Source organism: Eublepharis macularius, chromosome 6, assembly GCF_028583425.1.
Source record: "Eublepharis macularius isolate TG4126 chromosome 6, MPM_Emac_v1.0, whole genome shotgun sequence".
Classification (NCBI taxonomy): Eukaryota; Metazoa; Chordata; class Lepidosauria; order Squamata; family Eublepharidae; genus Eublepharis; species Eublepharis macularius.
Window position 1 is genome coordinate 113137526 of NC_072795.1, and position 27660 is coordinate 113165185.

The 27660-nt window shown below is 44.3% G+C and overlaps 1 protein-coding gene across 1 annotated transcript in view; it reads left to right on the forward strand.

The window, feature by feature from the left end:
* CDH23 (cadherin related 23) overlaps window positions 1-27660 on the forward strand; it is an 819524-nt gene that overhangs the window by 425777 nt on the left and 366087 nt on the right. The window contains exons 13-15 of the mRNA XM_054983948.1: window positions 8662-8667; window positions 13506-13655; window positions 19378-19536. Of these exons, the coding sequence (XP_054839923.1) occupies window positions 8662-8667; window positions 13506-13655; window positions 19378-19536 (315 nt within the window). The remainder of the gene's footprint in view (window positions 1-8661; window positions 8668-13505; window positions 13656-19377; window positions 19537-27660) is intronic.

Consider the following 27660-nt stretch of genomic DNA (forward strand, 5'->3'; position numbering starts at 1 on the left):
GAGAGATGCTGGCTCTACTGCCATACAAGCTGACCAATCAGAACTTTCAGAGGCCTCTGATCTCTCCTTGATCAAATCTACCTTACTGTTGGTGATGGCATGACAGGATTGGAAAGGCGAGGAGGGTCAGCTTCTCTGTGATGTAGAGGTTGCCAGGCCAAACTGAAATGCCTTCACACCAAGCGTTAACAGCCCTGTGGGTGGTGAGTTGATGCCTCAGATAATGGCTCAAGCCCCCTTCCGTCCCCTCCTGGTGGGTCAAAACCCCAGAATTGGGACCTCCTAACAAGTTTCCTCCCCTTCTGGCAAGCTCAGATGGCCATTCAGGGGATGCCGGCTATGTCAGGAGCTATGAATATGGCAAGCGTGCCATTTTTTTTGGACCACCCCCTATGGAGTGGATGATGCAGACTTGGAAGTCAGCCTGGATGAACCCCTCACAAGTTGCAGGCCCCAACATTAATACCTTTTTCCCTGAAATGGGGAGGAAAATTGGGCTTGATCAAGAGGGAGCAGGGGTCGACAGATCATCAGCAGGTGAACGTACTGAGACTAGAAAAAGGCTCCAAGCACGCAGTTCCACTCTTCCCACAGCCCTGGAGTCCTCATACTCTTCTGTCTTATCAACTCCAGAGAGAGTGCAGACTATATGTAAACATTTTAAGGAGTCAGATAGAAACACTAAGAGGGGCAGATCAGATAGAACCAGATCCCCATCCCCTCCTCAGCCCACAAAGCATCACGGACGCGCTCAGGGAGCTCTCTCTCCCCAAGACAAGACTCTGGCATGGAGGATTCTGTGTCAGTTAACCCTTCCGCTATCATGACATCAGATAGAGAGGAGGAAGAGTGGTCAGGGGCAGAGTCAGATACGAAGGACAATTCAGCCAGGATGTTCTAGCCAGAGCACTTTCAGAGGCTGCTTAAAAATGTGGTTACCACTTTAAATTTTCCCAGCCAAGAAAAGACTCCAAAAGCCTCCTCACCCACTCTGGATGCTAGAAGGTTTAAAAAGCCACCCAAAAAGATGTCCAGCTGTCCTTTTCCTGAGAACTTTGATGAAGTCATACATTAGGAATAGTGCGTTTCCGCCTATGGGTCTACTCTGCAATCATTTGCAAAGAGATTTTATACCTTGCCTGATGAGGCCATGGACAATCTCAAAGTCCCCTTAGTGAATGCTCCTGTAGTGGCACTACACTTGAGTGCAGCGCTGTCAAAAGATGGGGACAACGTATTGAAATACCCAGTGGACAAAAAGAACAAATCTGTCCTCAAAAATCACACGAGGCAGCTTTATTGGCAATAAGAGCTTCAGCAGTCCTGTCAAGTGTCACCCTCACAATTGTAATATGGATGGATGACTTACTACAACAGCCTGAACCAGATCCTATCCATCTAACCATCCTAGAGTCTAGTCCATCATCCTCCAGTTTACCTTTCAGAACATCATGAAGAACCTTGTCAAAAAGTTTACTGAAATCCAGATAAACTACATCAACTGCATCCCCACAATCCAGTAAGTCTGTCATTCATTCATAGAAGAGATGAGGTTGATCTGGCAGGACCTGTTGGAGATAAATCTGTGCTGACTTTCCCTTATCATCATGTTGTCCATCAGATGCTTGCAGATTGACTCTTTTAACATCTGTTCCAGTTTTTTTCCCTGGGACAAAGGTCAGGTTGACTGGCAAGTAGTTCAGAACCATCCTTTTTCCCTTTCTTGAAGATTAGAATGACATTTGCCCACCTCCAGTCTTCTGGCACATCACCTGTCTTCCAAGTGGCCTAGAAGATGATTAACAAAGGGTCTGCAAGCTCCTTTGAAAGTTCATTAAGCACTCTTGGATGCATCCCATCTGACCAAGGAGATCTGTACACATCAAGTGCAGCAAAGTGCTTCTCTATGACTTCTCTGCCCATGTCAACCAGCAAACCCGAAGCCATGCCTTACCTACTACCATCTCTAACTGGGTCTGTTTTCTCCTTCAAGGAGAAAACTGAGGCAAAATACGCATTGAACCTTTCTGCCTTCTCTCTGACAGAGTTTCTCCATTTTCATCCAGCAATGGGGGCATTGCCCCCTTCACCTTCCGTTTGCTCCTCAAGTATCTGAAGAATGTCTTTTTGTTATGGCAAGCTCCTCTAGCCTGACTCAGCTCATTCTGAGCTTTGGCCTCTCTGACAGCTGCCCTACAGTTCCCTTAGATACCCTTCTTTAGATGCATTTCCTTCCTCCATTTCTTGAACATCTGTGTTTTCTTCCTTAGCTCATCACAGAGCTTCTGTTCATCCAACTTGGCTTCTTAAATCCTGTACCACATTTCCATCTTACTGGAATGGTGATAGCTTGAGCCTGCAAGAGATCATCTTTAAGGAAAGCCCACCCTTCACTCACTCCTTTCCCTTCCAGCATTCTTGTCCATGGAATAACTCTCATCATATCTCTAAATTTATCAAAGTTTGCCCTTCTAAAATCTAACATTCACGTTTGGCTACAAACTTCCTTGGTACCCCACAGCAAAAGGAATTACAGGAGGATGTGTTTCTCCTTCTTCCTAAGGTTCCCCCACCACCTTTACCCCATCATCCAACTCTTTCCTGTTGGTTAATATCAAGGCCAGTATGACCAAGCCCCTTGTCGCTTCCAAACTACAATGTGTTTCTTGCTCATGGAGGGCAGAATCCACCTCATCTCCTTGGTCAGGTGGTCTGTAGCAGACCCCCAACCACCCAGGCACTGTCCTCTGGGTTGTCAATCTTCTCTTCCAGTATTTCCTAACAATAAAGCTCTTTCCTCACATACAGCACCACTCCACCTCCTCTACAACCCTGTTCTTGAATAACTATTACCTATCCACTACTGTATTCCAGTCATGGGACTCATCCCATTGCGTACTAATGCCTACTATGTCATATCTTTCTGTCTGAATTAGTAGATCAAGTTCCTCCTTATTGCCAGGCTTTGGGCATTGGTATATAGGCATCAGAAGCCTTGCAACTGTCCCACTCTTTGACCTGCATTTCCTAGGCCTCTGCTATTTGCTCTCCTTCTTCCCTGAAATTCCTATGCCAATTGTCTTCATTCCCCTGCAATGTCAGTTTAAGCCTTCTTGATGAACCTCCCAAGGCCCCTTCCAAACACATTCTTCCCTGTCCTTGACAGGTGAAGTCCATCACATACTAGCAGGCCATCTTCAAGAATGTAGTTTACAGTCCCAGATTCCAAATAGCTCCTGCTGGCATCATGAACACAGCCAACAGTTCACCTCCATAATCTTTTATTCCCATTGCCTTCCTCTTCCTCTGACTGGCAGGATTGAAGAGAATACTATCTGTGCCTTCATTCCTTTCAGTTGCCTCTTGAGGGCTTCATAGTCAGCACTAAAGTGTTCAGTGGTATTCACGGCCATGCCATTTGTTCCCACATGGACCATCACAAATGAGTAATGGCCTGTTGGTTTGACTAGATAGGCCATCTGGTCTGTGATATCCTTGATCTTCACCCCTGGTATGCAATACACCTCTCGGGCCGTGGGATCAAACCTGGACATATGACATTCCATACCCCTCAGTAGAGTCCCCAATCACCAAGACTTTCTTTTTCCTTCTAATGCTATTTTGTTTGTATCTCCATGGCATCCCTATTTGTTCTTTCAGGCCCTTGTTGTACATCTGCCAGTGATTCTGTCATGTCAGCCAGGGCCTGGACTTGATTTCTCAACTCCAGTGGCACTGAGTGCAGTTTTGCTCTTTGCCTTCTGACTTGTGCTGCCGATCTCTGAGGAAGTTCATTAGGAAAATATCCTGTTTTTCTTTTCTCTTCTACCATTTTCTCCATCCCTTTGCAGGGCCTGAAGACTTTTGCTAATGAAATCCTCTCCTTCTTTGATCTCTTGAAGGGTACACATCAGTTTCCCCAGGCTCTTTACTATTTCTTCTAGTAACACTACCAGCTTGCACTTAGGACAAATGAAGATCTTCTTGTCCGCAGGGAGGAAGACAAACATAACACACCCCTGGCAGGTAACTTCAGTAATCATCATTTTTTACCCAAAAAAATTTCTTATAACTGCTATAAAATAGATTTTTCTCCCTGAAATCCACTTTCTGCGAGCAATCCTGGCCCCAAAAAACTGACCTAGTGTCTCATATGAGCAAAGGTGGTAACACAATAAGAGAAGTATATATATAAAAGAAAGTAGAGGGAGAACCTTGTTTCTGGTGAGGGGGAAGCCTTTACATTTCAAAGGCTCATAGCCCTTGCTACACAATGGCGGCAGCAGATGGTGTGGTAGCAATGACTGCCAAGTAGACAGGCTCTCCTCAATTACCCACACTACACCAGGGACAAAAACACCACTTCCTTTGCAAGCTATGCTCACCACTCACTCTCAGGTCAAAAGCACCAGCTCCCTCTCAACCCTTGTTCACACACACACACACTCACAGCAAGCCTCAGTCAATTATACCTGGAAGCTTAGGAAAGGCAAGGAAAAACACTCACCAGCAGCACACTCATGTGCTCCTTCTGCCAGCCCAGCTGACATAACTTACCAGGTAGGTCTGTATTGTAAGTATTGTAGAGCTGTATTGTAAGGAAATTTCTTGAGGATAATAGAATGTTGAATTTTACTTGAGTGTGTGAAGAGATTCCCATGGATCCCTCTGGCTGTAAAAGCCCTAGAAGAATAGGGGCCTTTGGGGCTGTGTTTATGTGTGTGTGACACCCTAAATATTTTAATTACCACTGTTGAGGTCAAGGCCACATATTTAAGTTGTCCTGGAAGGACTGCAGTTTTACAAATACTGATTTTTTTAAGTAGTTTAATTGGACAAGTTGCTGGCTGTGAAATTAAGCCAATTGTGCATGTGATGCACAGCAATGTGTCAAACCTGCATTAATTCATACTCCTTATGCTTTTGAATTGGGAACACGATGTGCAGTTGTAGATGGTAATATACTTGCAATGCCCAGCAACTAATTGGATCTGTTTTGCAAACATTTCAGATTTTACACACGTCTCTCCCAGTGCGTTTGCATGTTCTGTGCTGACAATGATTTTATTTCTCCATGTTTTTTATTCCACATCTCTCACATAATATCCCAGGTAAAATCAGGCTAAGGCAGGAGGAAGTGATTTCCTTTTAAAACAATGTTTAAAAATCTTCTTCCAAAATCTCCCCACTTTTTCCTGTAGGCTAGTGTGTGTCAGGGGGAGATAGTTGTGATCCAGCCTAAGCCAGTCCCTTCTGGTGGGCAGCTGATAACAATTTGAATATTCAGATTTGCTCTTAGCCATCTGCAGGGGGTTCAAAGGCTTCTGTAAACTATGAGCAAAGAGCAGCATGGGGCAGAAACAACAACAAAAATGATGAAATAAATAAGAGAGGAAAATACACTACTTTTCCCAACGGGCAGATGAATTCCTGTTCTCAGTATTTCACATGGGGAAGCTGAGGCACTGGAGTAATGCATAATTAGGGATAGCAAATATCAACAGGCTGATCTGTTTTCCCAGCTGGAGGGGAATTAAACAGCCCAGCTCCTTTCCATGCATGCTGGGGGCTTCTTTTGATGTTCAGCACTATTGTGCCTCCTCCAACCAAATCACTTCTCTTGAGGTCCAAGAAAAGCCACAGCTGCTTACTATTATGAAAGTCATCTACTTTTGCAGGAAGTGATGGACATGATTCCAGAGACCCAATCTACTTTTGCCTGTTAAAGAGAAATAATATTTCAGAGGCTTCCTAGCCTTCCTTTTGTGGGAAGTTGAGTGTCAGTGGTTCATCTTCTTTCTTCTGTGCAGTCCCACATTGTGCAGTCCCAATGTGTGCCTGCAGAGAAGAACTCGATAAACAATAGTTACAGGTATCTAAAACCTTATTTTATTTCCAGTACTTTTTGAAGGAAGTGTTTTCCCTGTCTGTTTCATGTAGGCACACTCCCTTTTTCCTACCACGGAATGGTGCTGGCTATTCCCAGGGTTCTGTCTCATTACTGTAAGATTCAGCAGACAGTGGTTTAAGTGATTCGGTTGTGAATCAGCACTGTACTGGTTTGAATCCCACTACTGCCATAAGCTCAGTAGGTGGCCTTGGGTAAGACATTCTCAGCCCCAGCTCTCCAGCTGCATTGTGGGGATAATAATAACATTAACTTGTTCACCGCTCTGGGTGGGGCATTAATCTGTCTAGAAGAGCGGTATATAAGCACAGTTATTATTATTATTATTTAGGAATGTGCAGAGGGTCCTCTTTTTGTCAACACAGAGTTACTTTCTTTAGCAGAAACTAAGAAAAGAACACAAGGCCTAGCAGTGGCCTTCTATGTCAGCCCTTCAGCCAGCTTACATAGCCATGAGTAAAACCTGCACCGGAACTGCTCCTGATTCTAGTATCCTGGGACTAACATAAAATATGAAACAGACTCCTCAGCATTACAACTGATAGTACTGGGAGAAAGTTCTTATTTTAATTGTCTTCAGCCATTTTCTTGAGTCATTCCCGTACGACATCATTTCTGAGAAGAGCTGGTTTGGTATAGTTGTTAGAGCAATAGGCTAAGATTTGGGAAATCCAGGTTCAAATGTCATTCTGCCTGAAAGGCTTGCCTATGATCTTGCACTTGTCGCATTCTTTCAGCTAGGCCTGCTTTGCAGGATTTTTGTGTGGATGGAATGGAAAGGTATAAAATGTTATAGCCACTTTGAGTCCCCACTGGGGCTGAAAGGTGGGGTTTAGATAAAATCCACACCCATCTTTTTAAAGGATGTCTTATGTTTCTACTTGGAACGGGTCCTCAGGACAAGAAGTCCTTGACATACAAACTTCCATTAAATTGGCTGCTTTCAGGGCCTCTACTGCAATTCTTTACCAAATCTATACTTCATCCCATTGGTCCTCGTTATTGTTGTTGATGGCCAGCAGATTAAATAACACTTCATCTTTAATTCAATCATTGTAGACTGTGAATGCTCTAAGCTGTAAGCCTATGTGAGAAGCAGAATTCCCCAGCTGCAATTTTTTCCTTCAAGCTGCTAATCACCAGATCATTATGATCCTTTTACCATCCCCTTTGAAGGGAACATGAAATGCATTTTAACCCTATCCTGGGGCATAAAGGCTATTGGCCAAAGTGTTATGAATTGAAGCCATTGAACATCTCCAATGGCAGTTTGCATGTTGATATAATAAGATAAAAGCCCGGTGGCTCTCTAAAGACTAACATTTATTTGATATAACCTTTTGTGAGTTCAGCTTACTCCTTCAGATATCTGTGGGTTTCACAGCCTACAACTGTAGTGTATGTTTGTTCCTTTAATCTGTGTCACTGTTTTAGATTACCTTAGTCATGTTAGGACTCAATCTAGGATTCCCATTTCCTCGATGCGAGTGGGTAAACCCCACTCCAACCTTTTGCCCCCTGTCATCACTTACCTGGCAGCCGGGGGGAGGCAGGGAATTGGCCTCCCAGGCACTGACGTCACTGAATGTCATCGCACCACCCTGAGAGCACTCCCATGCTTCACAGTGGGCTCATTTGGGCTTATATTCTCCAGCATCCAGGCCAATTCCCCAGTGAAGTCTCTCCTTGGTTCTCACTTCACTCATGCATAAACCTTTTGAGCCCCTAGCTATCTGCTCCCTTAAGGTTTTGACAGCTAAAATAGCTTTTTCTGGTGGCTAGGAGAGTGAGTGAATTACAAGCTCTAAAACATGACATGCCTTTCATTAAGATATGTGCAGATGAGTTTGTCCTCTGTTCGAGCCCCCCCTTTCTGTCGAAGGTTATATCCACCTTTCACTTAAATCAGGACATTGTCTTACCAGTGTTTTCCCCTACTCCTATGGCTGCCCACTCTTGATGTTAAATGTGCTTTGTGCTTGTTCTTGGACAGGACAGCTCTTTCCGAAAGGACCTTAAGCTTTTTGTCTCATTTAAAAGGCCCAAAAAGAATCTGAAGGTTGCCACACAGACCATTTCAAACTGGATAGTTTGGCTATTAAGGAGTGTTATAAACAATCTAAACAACTATGCCCTTTGCGTATAAGAGCACACTCTACAAGGGCTCAGTCCACCTCATCAGCCTTCAACTTGACCATCCCTCTAGTGGAATTGTGTAAGATAGCCACCTGGTCTATGCCATCCACATTCAGCAAGCATTATGCCATCTATGTGGACTCCAGAAAGGACGCAGCTGTGGGCGTGGCTGACCTGGAGAGTCTATTCCATCAAAGAGCTTCACGCCCACTTCCTAGGTTAGTTAGCTTGCTAATCTCCCAGATGGAACTACACAAAAGACATGACAATAAAAACAGGGTTGCACTTACCTGTAACTGTTGTTCATTGCGTAGTCTTCTATGCAGGCACACATCCCTTCCTTCTTCCCTGCTGTGTGTTCTTTTTCTTTCCTTCCTTTTACACTGGCAGCACCTCTAGGAGTTTTGGAACATCTGCAGCTGGTCTGCACATGCACAGATCCCATGTGTCCCTACATAGAAGACAATTCAAATAACAATTACAGGTAAGAGCCACCCTGTTTTTCCTTTGCCTTTTCAGTCATAGTCAATCCACATTTTAATAAGATTGTTCAGTTTTTTTCACTTTGACAGTTGTACTTCTGTGATCTTGCATACTTGTATGTGTCATCTTGGCAGGATTTGGTCAGTGTAATTTGCACATGTCAGGGGATACCCAAATTTGTTTTCTTCATTCCTAGATAGAGCATATGTGCACTATTCTTGTGCTTTCAGTGCTCTCTTCTTCCCAAGGCACTCTTGTGATGCTGTGACTCTAAGAGTTAGTACCATCTCAGGAGTCGCCCCTGTGATGTGGGGGCCATGCTATGAGGATGTATCTCCAAGTGGCTCCTGGTCTGCTGCAAAATGACTTTGTCATACTATTACTGCTTTCACCTAGAGTACTAGACATATCTTACCTTTCTTTGACTTTTGTTTTCCTGTAAATGCTCCATGTCATTACAATACATTTTCCTCAACTAAGTGGTGCTGCTAACTCCTAGATACTCTGATTGGAGGCATGGGCTATTTGGCCTTGGGACACACTGTGATGATCCATGTCTTGCCCTTTTGTTTGCTCCTTTGCTGCCAGGGACCCTCATCATTGGAGGATACCCTTACTAATCCATTGGCAAGGTAATCCACTTTTTAAGTTTTATCCCTTGGTTGTTTTTTGCTGCACAGATGGTTCTGCTAGCAGCACAAGGTTCATTTATGGTGCATACTGTGAGTCTTTTATTTGGCCCATTCATACCTGCTTCACTGTTTTCATTTTTCTGGTGGGAATCTCCTGTTTTCACTTCCACTGACAACTTTGGTTTTAGTCAGCTTCTTTTCCTGCACTATATCAATAGTCTTCATTTTTTTTTTCTGAGTGTCAACTGCTGCTCCTTCACTACCATATCTTACACCTCTAAATGGGTAAGAATCTATACTGAGGCTATAGCAGGACTTGGACCCTGCTTCTTTTACTGTTAATTATATTTGGGACTCAAACACCCTAAACTTCTTCAAAGATATTCCAAGCAGGGATGTAACCCCTTGTGAACTTTTTGCACCTCCCTAGTGCTTCATTATTAGTGTACAGCACTTCCACCTGTGGAATGAGGACATGGGTTCTAACATGTGGATGTTTTTAAAATCTGTTTAAAGACATGAAATTTCTATCATGGGCCAATGTTTGTGGGTTAGCCTCCCTCAAATTTGTGAAGACCGAAACCATGTTAAGCTTCCTAAACTTCATTCCCTCCTTTGTTTTCTGCCCCTCTAGTAGCCTATTTATGCATTTCATTCTTGTCCTTTCCAAATCTTCTGTAGTCATGTTAGGAAATTGCACAGCCACTTCCTGTCTTTCATGTTTTGTAATGATGACAGTTTAAAGAGATTAACTCCTTGTTGCACCACTCTCATTGCCTTCCATGCTCCCTGAAGAACAATGATTCCTCGTTATCTTCCTGTCTGCAACAGCCTTTTTTCCCTAATACTTTTTGTCAGCCTTGCTTTAATTGCTAGATCACTGGGACAGAAACATGGTCACCTTAATCTGTCTGTAAAGTGCTACCCTAACCTCAGCTACTGTATGAATCTCAATATTATTTCAGCTATCTTCTGCTGCATTCTAGGACATTTATTGTTGGATGTGGTTGGGAGGAGGAGGAGGAGGGAAGCAGAAATGGAAAGGGGGATTCTCTAGCCATGTCACCTGCTTCTCAGCTGTCACGCTCAGCCAGCTTTTGCTATTAGTGCCCCTTCGTGCATTTAATTGGTCCCTCCTTCCAACAAGACTGACTCCATTTGGGGGAAAATTGGAAATTCAGCTCCAGCAGGTTTTTCAGCTTTATTGTAATGTGCTCAGTTGGGCTGGGCTCTGGGAAGGAGCACAGTGTTTGGCATGGAGTCCTGAAGTGTCAGTATTTGAGGACAGAATCCCTTTGTCTACCCACCTCTTCTCAGTTTGAGATCTATTGCTGCTGCTGCCTCTGCTTTTAGTACATTTTCTAATATTTTGTGTCAATAAGGTGCTAGGAGCTGTTTTTTTTAGTGAACTGATTTTGTATATTTCATTTGGAATCAATATTTTAAGATGATCTAATGTTCTGCTGTTGGTTTTTCAGCCTTGAGAAGTATAGGCACCAGCAGTACCTTTTTCTTATTAAAAAAGGAGGTAGTAGTGGGGGATCAAACTTGCCTAGACTTCCTGTTTCTTTATCCTAAGTGTGTGGGCAGGCTATGTTTACTCAGCAATGACAAGAAATACACTGTGTACATGGAAGAGAAACTTTAAAAAAATTATTCTATCTTCTGGAGCTCATTAGTGGTACTGAAAAGAGATTCTGTAGGTGAACACTGGATATAGACCCAGAGTACCTTTGGTACTTGTTCCTTTAATTTCATTCTAGTGATTGTGGACCTCATAACCACCTGTGATTGAGAAAATTTTGTTGTTTTCTAAAGCATGATTGCACTAGTGTCCTGAACACAGTGGAACTCTTCTGGCATTTCAGTATTACTGTGTTGTGATTTCAGAAAGCACTATTTGATGGCAGTAAAAATATTATGTAAATTCACCCTAAGATAGAAATCATGACCCTCACTCACTTGGAAGTAGTTTCCAATGGAAATATATTGGCACCTCATGATTTATTTGTTTATTTAGAGTATACTGCTGGGTGCTGTCTGTTGATGTAGATATGCTCCTTTAAACAGTGTTTCACCTTTGTATTCAGATTTGTGTGTTTTCAAATTTATGCTTTTCATATTTGTGCAACCCATAGCTGATTGTATTGTTCATTGAATATTGACTTACACTTTCATATTGTAAACAGTTTTGTTAATAATTGAAATAAAAATATATATATTAAAAAAAATTTAAAAAAAAGAATATTGACTTACACTCTATAGTCTGCCTTCAGTCTTAGTGAGAAATTTAGGCAATCAATCAATCAAAATACGTGTCATGCTTTAATTACGTATTTATTAAAACATTTACATCCCGTCTTTCCACATAGTTTAAGGCAGCTTACAAAATAATTTTCAAATTAAAAACCAAGCTAAAATCTCTCCTTCCCACCTTAAAAGATGCCTGCCCTTCATTCCCCTTCAAAAGCCTTTGCAAATAAGCAAGACTTGCAGTGCCTCCTGAATATCTCCAAACAGAGAACTCTACTCACCAACTCAAGGAGCCAACTCCACACAGCAGGGGCCATGATGGAAAAGGTCTGGGTTTTTATTGATGCTAGATGGCCAGCCAACAAATGGCTGCCTGAGGATCATTGTTGGAACACTGGGGCATATGGAAGGTCCTTTAAATATGTGGGTCCCAGGTCATGAAGGGCTTTAAAAGTCATGACCAGCACATTGAATTAAACTCAGAAACAAACTGGCAGTCTTGTGTAGCAGTTTCAAAATCTTCCCAGCAGCTAGCCCCGAATAGTGGTCGGGTTGCTGCATTCTGGACCAGTTGTAGTTTCCATATTATCTTCAGGGACAGCCCCACATAGAGTGCATTGCAGTAATCCGACAATGAGGTTACAGAAGCATGGGCTTGGTCCATATGATGTAGCGTGATCATTTACAGCTTTAGCATTAGCACCAGGGCTTTTTTTCAGCAGGAACGCGGGGGAACGGAGTTCCGGAACCTCTTGAAAATGGTCACATGGCCGGTGGCCCCGCCCCCTGATCTCCAGATAAAGGGGAGTTGAGATTGCCCTCCACGCAGCGTGAAGGGCAATCTCAACTCCCCTCTGTCTGGAGATCAGGGGGCGGGGCCACCGGCCATGTGACCATTTTCTCCGAGGGGAACCCGCAGAGTTCCACCACCTCTTTCCCCAGAAAAAAAGCCCTGATTAGCACTAAATCTTTAATGGCATCCCATTCCTCTCTTCATATGGAAATACATGCACCATGAGGAATTTCCCCCAGATACCCTACTATAGATGCGGCAAAAAGTTGTGCTAATAATGAAAACCATACAAAAGGCCAGTCTTAACATGTAGATTCTAGGTATTGTGCCATTATTATTTTCACTTCCAGAAAAAAATCCAGTGCATGGAGATTTTCAGAAATATGGATTATCTGTTCATTTTTACTGTACATGCCTTATTTGTGCAGTGTGTGTGTGTGTATGAGCGAGCAAGCGAGTGAACAAAAGAGAGAAATAGGCAGATTATTTTGATATATTTGGGGGAAGGATATGCATCTTATGTTCTGTTGTCTTCTTGCATATGCATAAAATAGCTTTATATATTATAATGTTTCTAATTTCCAAGGCTTGGAAAATGACTGCTGTGGTGATTCATTGGGTTCCATCACAGGAACTATCACAGGTTCCAAAGCCAAGGTTCCATTACAGGTTCTAAAGGCAGTTAGCTGAGGGAAGCAGTTGGTGAGCACACTGGGATTTGAAACAACTACAGAACAGCTTTGAGAAGACTTGTAAATAATTGTAGGTGATTATCTTAAACCTTCTAGTGAAGAATGTGGTAGTCCTGTACCTATCTATGTAGAGCAATGAGAGCCATCCACAGAAAAGATAGATGTGTTTGCATGAAAATATTAAATATTAGTATTATACATTTAAAGTATTATAAACAATTACTCATTGGCTTGACAAGTATTGAACACGTTCTGTATAAGTGGCACAATAGTGCAGCATGCAAAAGTCTAGGTGAGAACATTTCTCCTTGGTATGTTGGATTTTTTAAAAAAATTGCTTGAAGTATTTACATGGAAAACATTAAGACTCTGGTTCTTCTCAACTGCAGTCTGAAGTGGTACAGTCCACTCTACCACTTCAAGGTTCTACTACCTCATTCTGCTACATGTCTAGACCAGGTCTGAGTTCTGCTCACTTTTCTTCTGTTTAGTTAGTTAGCTAGATTTATTGATGTGTTTGGCATGGATTGCCCACTTTTGTGCAAAAACAATAGATTCATGTTTATTCTGCTTTAATGTTCCTGTTCCTGTTTTTCTTGTTTCTTCAGGGGCTCAACAGCATTTTTGAAGTTTATCTGGTAGGAAACAACTCCAACCATTTCATCATCTCCCCCACGTCAATTCAAGGAAAAGCAGACATCAGGATTAGAGTTGCAGTGCCATTGGATTTTGAGGCGATCTCCCGCTATGAATTTGCTGTAAGAATTATTTTGAGGGTTGTATGGGCAACTGGGAGTGTGAAGAGCAGGGTTTGAAAATGGTTGGATATTGTCCATCTATTCTATACTATGAAGAAGGATCAAGTGCTACAGGATAGGAATCAGATTGGCTGTGTGATTACTGCTAGGCTATTGGTTCAGAGTCTGCAGCAAAGGACAAAACAATCCAGTATCCTGTTTCAGATTTTGAAGTCTTATCTGACAGCAGAATGTGATTCAAGTGACTAACAGTTATTCAAAAATATTAATATTAACTCATGTATTCAAAGTGTTTTAAAAGATATTCAGTACTAACTAAAAGCACAACCACCACCAAACTGAAATAGTAGCAAAGTATTTTATGAGTTACCTTAACTACCATCATGTGCCTAGATAAGTAACAGAATTCTTACTTTATGTCTAAGATTCATCAGAGTATGTACCAGGCAAATGGGTATAGGGAAGGAGTTCCAAACAACACTGAAGGTCCTATTCTGGTTAGACGTGTACCATATCTCAGAAAACGGGGGTCAATAATGATCGTGCAGATTTATATAGGAGCCAGTGGCCCTCAGATACTCCAAGCCCTAATGGTTTAAGGCCTTATAAGCAAAATGAACACTTTAAATTGTTCCTAGAAACAGATTCATAGTCCATGGAATGCCTTATGTATTGGCAAGAAATGTTCCTTCCTATGTATTCTGCTTAATAGCCTCACAGCTGTATTTTTAACTAGATGATGTTTTTAAACAGTCATTTTAGGCAGGTCCCTGCATAGCACATTGAAGTAATCCAATTTAAAAGTTACCATATATAATTAACTGCAGACCAAACTTTTTCCAGAAAGGCTGCAACTGGTATACCACATGAAATTGATAAAAAGGTATGGGTAACCATTGGACGTCCATCGGTAGAGTCAAACCTTGTCTTGACCTTTTCAATTTACTAGCACCTATTCAACCCATTACAAACTCCAGATACCTGTTCAGAATATCCCCAGCCTCAAATGAGTTGATGAAAAGAAATAGCAGTGCTCAATTTTGAGAACGTACTGATGACACTTTATTCCCTATCTGCAAATGATTTCCTCCTGTAATTTTGTGTGCTAAATAGCATGGTAAAATTTTGATAGAAGCTAATTATCATTTTTATTGGGTGTGTTTCAAGAGAAGAGACCGTCGCATTCATTATCTCAAGCAATCTTTAAACAGCCCTCTAATGTAAACCAATGTTATTAACTGTATATTTGGGAGTGGGAGGCTGAGAGAATAACAGCAAGCCACCTCACACTGTAAGATGTAGTCTGCACCAGCCAAAGACTCAAAGTTAAAAATGTGTATATGTACCCTCATCCTACTGGTCTAGTTTAGATATCCTTCCATCTGCCCCTCCTTTTCCTAGCAAATAAATATTCAATCCATCCCTCAATGTTTTTCCTTTGTCCCTTTACAGAATTTCCTTCCCCATCTATTTAAGATATGGCTGTCATGTTTTAGTCCTCTCCAGGTGTGCCACTTTATATGAAGTATTTAAAATGCAGCTTGCATACTTTCACAAGTTTTATGGTCCCTGTGCCATTGGCCAAGCCATGGTGTGATTAGGTCATGTGATAAGTGTGCTAGAGCAGGCAGATGCTTAATGGAACGCAGCTGTATGGAGCTTCTGCATACATTGGACCTTTCACTGAATATACTCCAGGATAGTTGCCATCTGACTTGAGTATAACATGTTCTACACTTTAATATTTATCATGGGAATGATCTGCAAGAGCACTCCCATTAGAAACAGGAATTTGTCTCCATTTTCAGCCTCTGGTGATGGTAAAAGTTAAAATAATATGGTTGAAAGTAACAAATCACACTTTGTTTTTATGTTAACACATTAATTTTGTACTGGTATTTCTTGTGTAAGCCTTCTGGCTGTAACAATAAACTAAACTTTAAAAGTGCAATTCTCTTTTGGTACATCAGGAACATTAAGCAAAATATCAGGTATGTGCAAGGTCCTAACGAAAATAAGAGGCTAATTGTCTCAGTAAAGTCTTCAATGACTGGAAGTTGTAAGTAACCAAAGGGAACGGAATAAGTCAGCTTGTGAGAGATAGGAAGCATTGCTCATTTCCTTAATGTTTCCTCAGGTGCTTCAGTCTCTTCTGTCTGTCCCTATTTTTTCTGCTCCTCTTTCTGCCATATTGCAGAAAGCATTATAATTGGAGGACACAGCAGCTCTCAGTGGCCAAAACTGTTTGCTTTATATATCCTCCAGCATCCAGGCTGATGCCCCAGTGGAGTCTCTCCTTGGTTCTCACCTCAATTATGCATAAACCTTTTGGGCCCCTAGCTACCTGCTCCCTTAATGTACCAGTGGCTAAAGCAGGCTTTCTGGTGGCCATAATCTCAGCTAGGAGGGTGAGTGAATTGCATTTCAAGGCAACAAATAAGGCCGCTCTCTCTCTGAGCTTCCCTTTTCTGCTAAAGATCGTCTCTGCTTTTCACTTGAACCAGGACATTGTCTTACTGATATTCTTCCCGACATCTAAAGATTACATGACAGATCCTTTCCAAAAGGACTCTAATCTCTTTGTCTAGTTTAAAGAGCCTGGAAAAGTCCAGAAATTCTAGGCACAGACTATTTCAAATTGGATAGATTGGCTTATTTAGGGGTATTATAATCAATCTAAACAACCACACTCATTGCACATAACAGCACACTCTACAAGGGCTCAGTCCACGTCAGTTTTCAGCTTTGGCATGCCTCTAGCCGAAACTGCACAAAAAAGCTAGGCAAGCATCTCATGCCCTTAGAGCTTCAGCATGTAAGTAAATAAATGAGACTAAAAAGCAGCTGTAGGCCAATTACCTTTTGAAATGTAAAGAGGAGGAATCTTTTGGCCCACAGTTCTGTGTCCCATGTGTTTAACAAGTATGCAATAGCATAATACCTACTGGAAAACAACGTAATAATCTGGTATTCATTCCAAGGTTTTACCATTTATCCAATAATTGCTACATAGGCATGTGCAATCCAGAATAGAGATAGGCACAAACCAGGAAAAAAAAACACCATGTAGTTAGTGGTTCGTCAAATTTTGCGAACCATGAACTTTCACGAAACTGCCCCCCCCCAACCCGGTTTGAGAAACGGTTCATTTGGTTTGTGAAAATGTCACATCCAGGTCAGAAAACTGTCACTTCTGCGTCAGCAGAAGGTCTTCAGGAAGTCCATCCCCTGTTGCCTAGGAAACTGATTGATCGGCACCAGGCTGTCTGCAGTGACGAACGAAAAAACGAACCAAATAAACCAGCCTAAAGTTCATGACAGTTTGTCAGAAATGGGATCTGATGAACTGCTGGTTCGCGAACCACAAACCGGTGTGGTTCGTCATGAATTTTGGTTCATATTTTGGTTCGTGCCCATCTCTAATCCAGAACCGGGTTTCTGGAAAAAAGCTAGATTTTTTCTGATCCAGCTAAATCCGGCTTTCCTAAATCAAGAGTATCTAGGATCTAATCCAGGAACCTGGAGTCAGACTCCCATCGGGAAATGTGGCTTCAGCCTCTGGCTGGCTCCTTCCTGGGCTTCTCCAGCTTTTTTCCCGAGAGGGGGAGGGGAAGAGGGAGAGGGAGTGAGGCAAGGAGTGAGTGGCCAATCCATGCAGGAGCTCTCCTTTTCTGCCTGGCTTCTCCGAGTGACACTGGTTCAGTTGGGCTAAGTTGCAACAATGACCCTTGCTTCAATTTGGTTTGGGGCAAATTCTCTGTTTTGACATGATTCTCTGGTTCAAGGTTAGTCCCCTTGATTCACTTTGGTTCTGTCGGGCTTCCTCTTGCATTTGAGAGTGTGCCTTTGACCACTAGCAGCCTTTCCCCTGTGTGTTTCTGCCTGAGACCATGCTTGGAAATATTTCCCCCATGGGAACCAATGAAGAGTTGCTGGGTAGCTTGGTGAAGTTTGCTTGAAAAATGGCAGCCCTAGCCCCCTGGATAGCCCTCAGATAGTTTTCCTCTAGTGGAATAGTCCTCTAGTGGAATAATGGAGAGTGGCTGAGGGCACCTTTTCAGGGGCCCATAGAACTGGACCTTGAGGTTCAATATTCCTGAAACTTGGGGAGTCTTTAAAGGACGGTGAGGAGTAGGCTTCCTACAAATTTAGTAAGAGTCTGCTTTAAAAATGCCCCTGATAGCTCCCAGATAGTTTTCCCCACAGAGAATAATGGCCAAACAAATCCAGGATTCCCTGATCTGTCTTAACTGGATTAGAGAATCTTTTCTGGATTTCAGGAATCCCTGAAACCCATATCTGGATTTCCCAGATTTAGTTTTGCTTCTCATCCCTATTGCCATGGTATTTGATAACAGGAACACAGATTGGCATATCAGGGTTTGGGAGCAAAACAGTGGTACATCAAAATTGTAAAGAGTAGGGGATGAAAGCAATTGACATGTGTGGAGGGACTTCCATAGCACTTGCTACTTCACTCAGTGCAGTCTGTTCTGCCTGAATTTAAATTTAACCAAAAAAGGAAGGAGAATATGAAAAAAGATCTGCTGTGATCCTTATCTTCTGAAATTTAGGGCCCCAGCTGCAGAAGCTTAAATAGAACATCCTCCCTCCCTTTTTATGCTTTGGAGCGATAAAAGTTTTATGTTCCATAAAACTTTGGTTTAAATGCACCTATCAAGCAGTGGAGCTCTTTCCAGCTGCCTGCTTGAGCTTTATCCCAGTGTCTGGGTGAGCTGTAAATTTGTAGAAAGTCAAAGCAGCTCTGTAAACATCATGCCAGCAGCCTCTGTTGCTATTAGTCTTGACAGTGGGGCCTTTATATACCAGCAAGGAAGCATAAATAAAGCCTGCCTTCCAAAAGCAATATAAGGTATAAAATAGAAATGTAAATTCTTGGGTTAAATCTTCTACAGCTTTAGCAGTTTACAGGATAAAAGAGTGACAAACCTTGTGTCATGATCTCTGGAGCATTAATACTTTTGTGGGTCACAATCAATATTGGACAATTTTATTCTCTTGATAGGTACTTTAAGACAAAGGGAAATGACTTATTCTGCACTTAGGGAAATGATATTCCAAGGGCTGCTATTTTTTATAATCAATGTATATTTATAAATATGCCATTTGCCATTCCATAGCTGATTTTATATCCTTATCATGTGATATACTTTTTTTAGAACTGCATGCTTCACATTTTGTAGGGCTGTGGCTCAACCCCCAATTCGTAGACCCTTCTGTTTCGGGATGTGTAGAAGTTTCAACAGTTTCCATGGATTTTTTAAAAATTCCCAATGGTGCCTATAAGTACTGAAAACAGTTGAGTGTTTCAAAATTGCTGAGAAAATTATCTTCTGATTTCAACTGGTTGGATTTCCAGATGATGTTCAATAAGCGTGGTTCATATACTACTCTTGCAGTTGGGAGACTGACATTTAATTTCTTACTTATCCAAATTAATGAAGGAAAATATTGGTTAAAATCTTGGAACTGTGGTTTAGAAAGAGGGTAGTAGTTTAATAAATAGATTACAGCTTCTGGCTGAGGGAACCTTTGTCATCAATGTATTTTAGGCTGAGTGCATGGCCTGCCAGCCAAAAGCTTGTTACTGTTGCAACAGCCTATCACAGGAAATCAAGGGGCATTTACAGCCTTTCTCTTGTTAAAAAATGTTGCACAAATGATGTTTGATGCTTATCATTTTCCTCTTGTCTCCACTCAGCTGTTTGCAAATGAGAGTGTGCCAGACCATGTTGGCTTTGCACGAGTGAAGATTAACCTCATCAATGAGAATGATAACCGTCCCATTTTCAGCCAAGTTATGTACAACATCAGCCTGTTTGAAAATGTCACCATGGGAACCATAGTTCTGAAGGTTCTGGTAAGCAGAAGACCCACAGATCTTCATCTGCTTAAACAACTATGGTTCAGTATGCTTTGTAATGTACATTTTTTTCTCCAGAATATATGATACACAATGTTCAGGCAGTCCAAAAGGAATGTTAGAAAAATCTATCAGCTTCAATCGAAAAAGGCAAATAAAGGTCCTACTGGTGAGCTGAGGCATCCTAAATGAGATAATATATATCCGACAGATTTTCTCAGATTTGGATTAGCATAACTAAAAATGAGTTTTTAAGCCAATTAATGTTATTGGCTAAATATGAGACCCTATTTTGGATATGGGGACAGGGTGTGTATGTCTCGCTGCCCCTTGCTGGATTTATGAACTTTGAACCCTTCATTATAATCTGAGGTGACCAACTGGATGCAAGTATTCTTACCTGAGCAGAAATCATTCACCTATGACAAAGACTCTTGCAGATGCATATTACTCAGTAAACTCCTCAGAAGCTGGCTGAGTGGAGTATCTTCCCAGTGTCTCTACATTGTGGGATCAATTTAAGGCCTGTTGGCTTTAGCATGAACTGCTGAAGTTGATACAGAAAGAGAGAAGCAAGAGTCAGTTTGATTCTATATTTCCACACAAGAGAGATCGATTTACCTAAAAAGGATAGAAAAGAACAAGAATCCAGTAGCACCTATATACGACTAACAAAATTTGTGATAGGGTATGAGCTTTCATGAGCCACAGCTCACTTCTTCAGAAACTATCCTAAAAAGGACAGTTTCAGAAACTTTCAGGTGGGTAGTCATGTTGGTCTGTACTGTAGTAGAAAAGCAAGATTCAGTCCATATCAACAAAGAGAGCTTTGACTCTGGAAAGCCCATACCCTGGAAACCTAGTTGATCTTTAAGGTGCTATTGGACCCGGATCTTGCTCACTGAAGAAAGATAAAATTAGAAGAAGACAATATCAGCTTCCATTGTGTGAAACACTATGCTGGACTAGATGGGTCACTAATCTGATCCAACAGCCTTCATCTATGTTCTTATGTTCCAAAAGTTTTTTTTTTTACAAAATGCCCTTACCCTTAAGTTTAGTTGGCTGTAATAAAAACTTAGAATTCTTTAGAAAGCTGAATATTGACATAAAATCCAAGCTGTCAGTGGATGTGTTTATGTCACCATGGTTAAATATGTGACTGGTGAGTTTGTAGGTTCTTCACATCCTGTCTTCTAGTAAATATAATAATGCTTTGACAGGGGAGGAGTATGTAAATAAGCAGGAACATTTACTATACGTGTGCTACAGAATTGTGATTGGCTGGAGCTACCAATTGCACATACCCTGCTTGTTTTCAGATGTTAAAGGGGCTCATCAGGAAACATGTAGCCAACAAGTGGCAAACAAGTCTGCTGCATAACATGTAAATGGCCTCCCAGCTTTGTGTCTTCTCCAGCAACTTGCTCCTATCAGCACACAGACTCTTACCTTCCTATAGCCTGCATATGTAAGCAGTAGCAGACCAGGAATATAGAACTCAGACAAAATGCTTTAAAGTGTGTGCGCATGTAAGTGTGTTTATTCTACAAACAGATGGTGTGAAACTGTACAGAGCCCCTGAGCTGTTCCCATCTGACAGTTATTAATATTTCAAACAGATGTTTAGCTAGTCAGGCTGTCAGACACTAAACAATGAGATTGTTACAGCATCTTTTTTTCTCCCTACACTTCCAGCTATGCCAGCATTTTGAAGCAAATGCAAAATGCCAGGAGTTGAATCTTCTATGATAAATCAGAATGTATGCAATTAGCATTGAAATCCAGATTGCCCTCCCAGCTGATCCCAAACTTTTAAAAGACTTAAGAAAAGTGCTTGTTCATTTTCTTTGCATGTGTGGGATGCTACACTCTGCACATGTCAAAAGTGCTGTTGCTTTAGTGGATTGTTCCCTGAAGTGTCACACATAGAACAGAATTAATGCCAATAGGAGGAGCTCAGTAATTCGGTGGTTGCATTGCACAGTGGTAAACAGCTTTGCTTTTTGTAGAGATGTTTCCAAGTTTAAAATGGGTAACTAGTAGATCAGCTTCTTTAACATTCTGCACTAGAACTGAATTTTTAAATTTTCTAGGAATGTATAAGCAAGTAATTGAATGTTTTACTGGGCCCTAAATTGCTTGGGCCCTACAGATGTTTCATATGGTGTCGGCACATAGTGATTTCCACTGATTCTTCCCTCTCTCTACAGATCCCTAGTTTAGCCCTATACTGTTCCCAAGGGTCTGTTGAACTGTCAGGAAGAAAATGGGTGGGGGGCCATTAGGTTCCTGGAGGAGGAAGTGGAAAAGGCCCACTCCGTTAAGTCTGTGGGTGGCTGGATACATGCCACTAAAGACTAGTTTGCAGAAAGCTTTAGGGATAAATACCCTCTGTGGCTCATGATGATTCACTGAAAAAAGATGCATTATGGTATTACCTCATTGGGCTTGTATATAACCCATTCTTTAGCATAATAAGTGTAAATTGCTGGGACAGTGCTGTGGGTGACTCCTATTAAGCAATATTTTATATGTTGTTGTGTTATTATTATTATTATTTTACCAACAATGGCCATAAGAAATGTGTTCCATGGGAGTTGGGTGTGATTCATGATGACTGACCTCAGCAATTACTTCGGGGTTGCTACTTGTGAGTACACTTATGAGATAAACTGTAGCCCTGTATGTTCTGGTGATATTCAATATGTGAAAGGGAAGGTGCAAGATTGTTATCCTGAATCCCATCAGCCACTTGGTGGCCCTAAATAGGCAGAAAAGAAGGATATAAATATGGCAAATAAAATAAACAAGCCTCTGTATGTTGATCGGCTTTTGCATGGAGGCAGAAGTGTACAAGGTATATTCATATAGGTTCTGTATGTGCCACCTATACCAAGCACAGCGTTTCTATACCTAGGCTGTGCAGAACCCTGACCTTGATTGCCCAGACTAGCCTGAACTTGTCAGATCTGGGCATCTAAGCAGGGTCAGCCCTGGCTAGTATTTGGATGGGAGACCGCCAAGGAAGTTCAGAGTTGTTACACAGAAGCAGGCAATGGCAAACCTCCTCTGAACATCTCTTGCCTTGAAAACCTTATGGGGAAGTCTCCGTTCATCTTCGTTCTTCTGTGCCTCCACACATGGGGACTGCGCAGGCGCAGGCCAGCCGCCGGAGAATTTTCCATAGCTTCTATAGCTCCGAAGGGGCCGTTTGTCGCGCGCCTCAGCGACCGTTTTCCCGCCCAAACGGTCACATGCTCCTCCAGCAACCAACGGCCCCTTCCCTCAGTTCTCTTCTTGCCGCCGCTTGGAGAGAACGTGAGCTTCGTTGCTCTGTGCTTTTGGTGTGTCTTTTGACTTGGACTGATCTTTTGGCTTGAATTTGGACTTCGGACTTCGGACTATTCTTTCGCTTACTGATTTGGACTTGACTCGGCCTCGGTAAATACGACTCGGACTGTTTGACCCTTCTTTTTGCGTGCCCCTGAAGATGGCCTCAAAGGCGCTCTTCAAACATTGCCTCCAGTGCCACACTAAAATGGCCCAAACCGATGGCCATGAACTGTGCCTGTTTTGTCTGGGGGAGACCCACAATGTCCCAGCCTGTAAAATATGCCAGGGCTTTACCAACAAGGCCCGGCAGGAGCACAAGGCCCGGTTGAACTCCTCCCTGTGGCAGAAGGTCATGTCCGAGGGTACTCCGTTGCCTTCCCCCAAGGCCGGAACCTAGCCCCTCTGCTGAAAAGCGTTCACGAGCGGGCTCAGTGGCTTCTGCGAAGTCGGCAGCAAGATCCAGGCCGATGAGCGCTGCGGTGTCGAGAGCCGCCTCTCCGGCGCAGGGTTCGGTGAGACCGCCCCGAAGCGCCTCCGAGTCTTGATCGGATCCGAGGGCGTCTGACTCCGAGACGAGACTAGTGGTGCCGAGTCCACTGTCGGATCCGAAGAGGGCTGCATCGGTTCCGAAGAAGTCGTCTTTGAGCAAGGTGTCTAAGCGGTGGAGTTCCACAACGAGCCTGTCTTCCGGAGGAACGTCGGTTCCGAGGGCCTCGTCGGTACCGCCGGTCAAGAAGCCTAAGAAGGCGCACCGCCATCGTTCGCCACGCTCGGTTCCGACGGAGGAGGTGATTGAGATCCCCCGCACACCTTCTCCCCATCTGGGTTCACCGGTTCCTGAGGAGGTACCCGATCCGGTGGCCTTCGAGGAGGTACCGCTTGCGCCCCCTGTGGTCTCGGATCCGAGTCCATCGACCAGTCGTCGGATCCGACCATCGCCGGATCATCGACCCCCAACAGCTTCCAGCCGTGAGAGGCGCCGTTCCGAGACTGGGAGCGTCGGATCCGGGCACTCGGTGGGTTCGCGCCATCGTCAGGCCTCCTCCTACATCCCTCCAGCCTACCACTGTCAGTGGGAAGGGGCTCCTGTCGACTTCGGGTACTCGGATCCGAAGCCATCGACATCGGCGCAAGGTTGGTTCCTTCCACCATTCCGGGGAGAGGAGTCAACACATGGTTCCGAGGAAGGGGAGGCTGAAAGCGTCGGGGATTACTGATCTGAGACCTGGTCGGAACCATCCCCGGATGACAATGTAGCGCCGAGCACCAGCTCCCCATACGAGGACCTGAAGATTTACTCCGATCAGATGGCCCATATGGCTCAGGCGCTCGAGATGGACATCTCTTCAGCGACTCCCCAGACCAAAGACAAGCTCCTGAAGAGAATCTATGGAGATAACCCGGCTACCATTGGCTTCCCCATGTTAGAGGGAATTGAGGAGATCATGGAAAGGGTTTGGAAGGTGCCCTGTGATCAGCCTGCTACGTCCAAGAGGATAGAGCAAATGTACAAGGTGAAGCAGGGCACCTGGCAGTCTCTGGCAAAGCACCCTCCACCCTCCTCGTTGGTAACAGAGGAATTCCAGCCTCGTCGGTCAGGCCCACCTTCAGCACCACCTGACAAGGAGGGCAGGAAGATAGACGCGATGGGTAGGCGTCAGTACTCCATCTCCTCCCTGGGCCTCAGGATCGCCAACTATCAGACGATCATGGCAGGTTACCAACTGTATTTGTGGGAGAAGCTGGCGTCCTACGTGGGGGACTTGCCTCCCGAAAAGAAAGCTGTGGTCTCCCTGCTTCAGACCGAGGCTGTGCGGCTGTCGAAGCAGCAGATGAACGCAGGGAGCCATGCTGCCGACACTGCTGCGCATGGGATGGCCATAGTCCTCAGGCGTCACTCCTGGCTACAGTCAACGGCTCTCTCGCAGGAGGTGAGGTCTCGGGTCGAGAGCCTGCCTTTTGAGGGAGACTCCCTGTTCTCTACCTCGACTGATGAGGCCCTCAAAAAGAAAAAAAGAGGACAGGCAAACGGCGCGATCCTTGGGTCTAGCTCCAACGGACAAGCCCACCTCCAGGCCACGGTACGCTCCACAGTACGCTCCGTACCATTACCAGGGCAGGTTCCAGCAGCAGCGACCGGGCTACCAACAGTTTCCTGCCTACCCACAACGGCACTACACCCCCTCACAACAGCCTAGGAGGCGTAGACCCTTCAAGCCTCGCCCGTCACAACCTCTGGCCCAGCAGAAGAATCAGCAGGGTCTTGGGAGGCAGTACTGACGGGACACGCCAGCCGTATCCCCAAATTTTTCAGACAGACTGAGTCCACTTCTCTCTGAGTGGGAGTCAATAACATCTGACTCATGGGTCTTAACTATTGTTGAGAAGGGATACGGGCTGGAGTTCGTTGAGCTGCCTAGGTGCAGTTCACCCCTGACGGCTGTCAATAATACTATGGCCGAGCTGGATGCGGAGATCGTGTTGCTCTTGGCCAAGGGTGCTGTGGAAGAATTGGCCTATGAGGACTCTGTAAGGGGGTTCTTCTCTAGGTTCTTCCTGGTCCCCAAGAAGGATGGGGGTTTACGCCCCATTCTAGATTTGAGAGGCCTTAATGCCTTTTTAAAGGTTACAAAATTTAAGATGGTCACTCTGTCAGCTGTGATCTCATTGTTAAAGGAAGGGGATTGGTTTGCTGTTCTCGATTTGAAGGACGCATATTTTCATGTGGGGATACAGGAAGAGCACAGAAAATACATGAGCTTTGTTTATCAGCGTAGTTTTCCGGTATAGGGTGCTTCCCTTTGGTCTATCCACTGCCCCACGAGTGTTCACGAAATGTGTGGCCCCTGTGGTCTCGTTCCTCCGTGAAGAGGGCTGTACCATCTTCCCATACCTCGATGACTGGCTCATCGTGGCTGAGTCAGAGGCTAGGCTGATGCGGGACATTGACTTGGTGCTTAGCACTTGTGACCGCTTAGGGCTCTTGGTAAACTTTGAAAAATCCAAGCTGGTGCCCACCTGCAAGGTTTCCTACATTGGTGCACTGTTGGACTCCGTGGAGGGTAAGGCTTTGCTCCCCTTGGAGAGAGCTAGATCCCTAAGGGGTCTTGTGTCCATGTTTAAGGGGAACCGTTTCCAATCCGTGCGCACTATCCAGTACTTATTAGGTCATATGGCAGCGGCTACCTCGGTGGTCCCCTTCGCTAGGCTGCATATGCGCCCTCTCCAAAACTGGTTTGTGCGGAGGTACGATGCTATGCAGCACCCTGCGTTCCTCAAGCTCTCCATCTCAAGGGTCATCCTGTCCTCCCTGGACTGGTGGTTGTCTGATGAAAATTTATTTAAAGGGGCGCTTTTTGGCTATCAGCACCCTGACGTCACTGTTACCACTGATGCCTCTCTGCTGGGCTGGGGGGCTTATTGTGGTGATGTATGTGTACAAGGTGTCTGGTCTGAAAGGGAACAGACCCTCCATATCAATGTGCTTGAACTAAGAGCCATACGTTTCGCACTTGTGTCCCTTACAGCACTGTTGAAAAATCGCCAGGTGTTGGTACAGACGGACAACACGACGGCCATGTACTACATAAATCAACAAGGGGGCACAGTGTCCATGGCGCTCTGCAGGGAAGCCACGCTCACTTGGCAATGGGCAATCAGGAATGGCGTGACAATTCGTGCATTACACGTGGCAGGGTCGGACAATGCCCGAGCAGATGCCCTGAGCAGGGTCTTTCTGCTGGACCACGAGTGGGAACTGAACGTAGAGTGCATTGGGCCGATCTTTCGGATGTGGGGTCTTCCAGATATAGATGTATTCGCAACAGCGGCGAATACCAAGACCCAAATGTTCTGTTCCAGGGCAGGGAGCGACCCCCTCTCTATTGGGGATGCCTTCCAGTGTACGTGGACTCAGGGCTTGCATTATATGTTTCCTCCGTTCCCTTTGATTCCCAGGGTCCTGTGCAAGATAGAGGAGGACGGGACGGACTGCATCCTGGTGGCCCCCTTTTGGCCACGGCAGGTTTGGTTTCCAAAGCTCCTGCGGATGTCCCAACGGACATATGTGAGTCTGCCCCCTCGGCAAGACCTTCTCCTGAATGGGAGCTTAGTCCATCACGACCCCAGGAAGCTGCACCTGACGGCTTGGCGGATCGTTCCTCCCCTGTAGGTTTTTCGGATGAGGTACAGAGGGTCCTCCTGAATGCTCGCAGACCATCCACTAGGCGCTCTTATGCGGCCAAGTGGCGCAGGTTCGAAATATGGGCACTTGCCAAAGGGGTGGTGCCTGCCAGTAGCCCCCTAGGGGTTATATTCGATTACTTGTGCCACCTGCAGGACCTGGGCTTGAAGGTTTCCTCTCTCAAGGTCCACCTTGCGGCTATCTCTGCTGCTCACACCCGAGTTGATGGTGGTACAGATTTTTCTCACCCGAAATCCCATCAATTCCTTAAGGGCATGTTCAACCTTTACCCACCTGTGTCCGCACCGGTGCCTCAATGGTCGCTGTCCCTGGTGCTTTCACGTCTTATGTTGCCTCCATTCGAACCGCTGGCAACCTGCCCCTTGGACATGTTATCGTACAAGGTGGCATTCTTGGTGTCCGTGACTTCTGCTAGGAGGGTCAGTGAGCTGTCTGCGTTGCGATCTGACCCCCCCCCCTTCCTGGTATTTCATCCAAACAAGGTGGTCCTGCGTCCCTGCCTAGGTTTCCTGCCTAAGGTAGTGTCCGCTTTCCATCTCTCGCAGGATATTGCTTTGCCTGCGTTTTTCCCTCACCCTTCC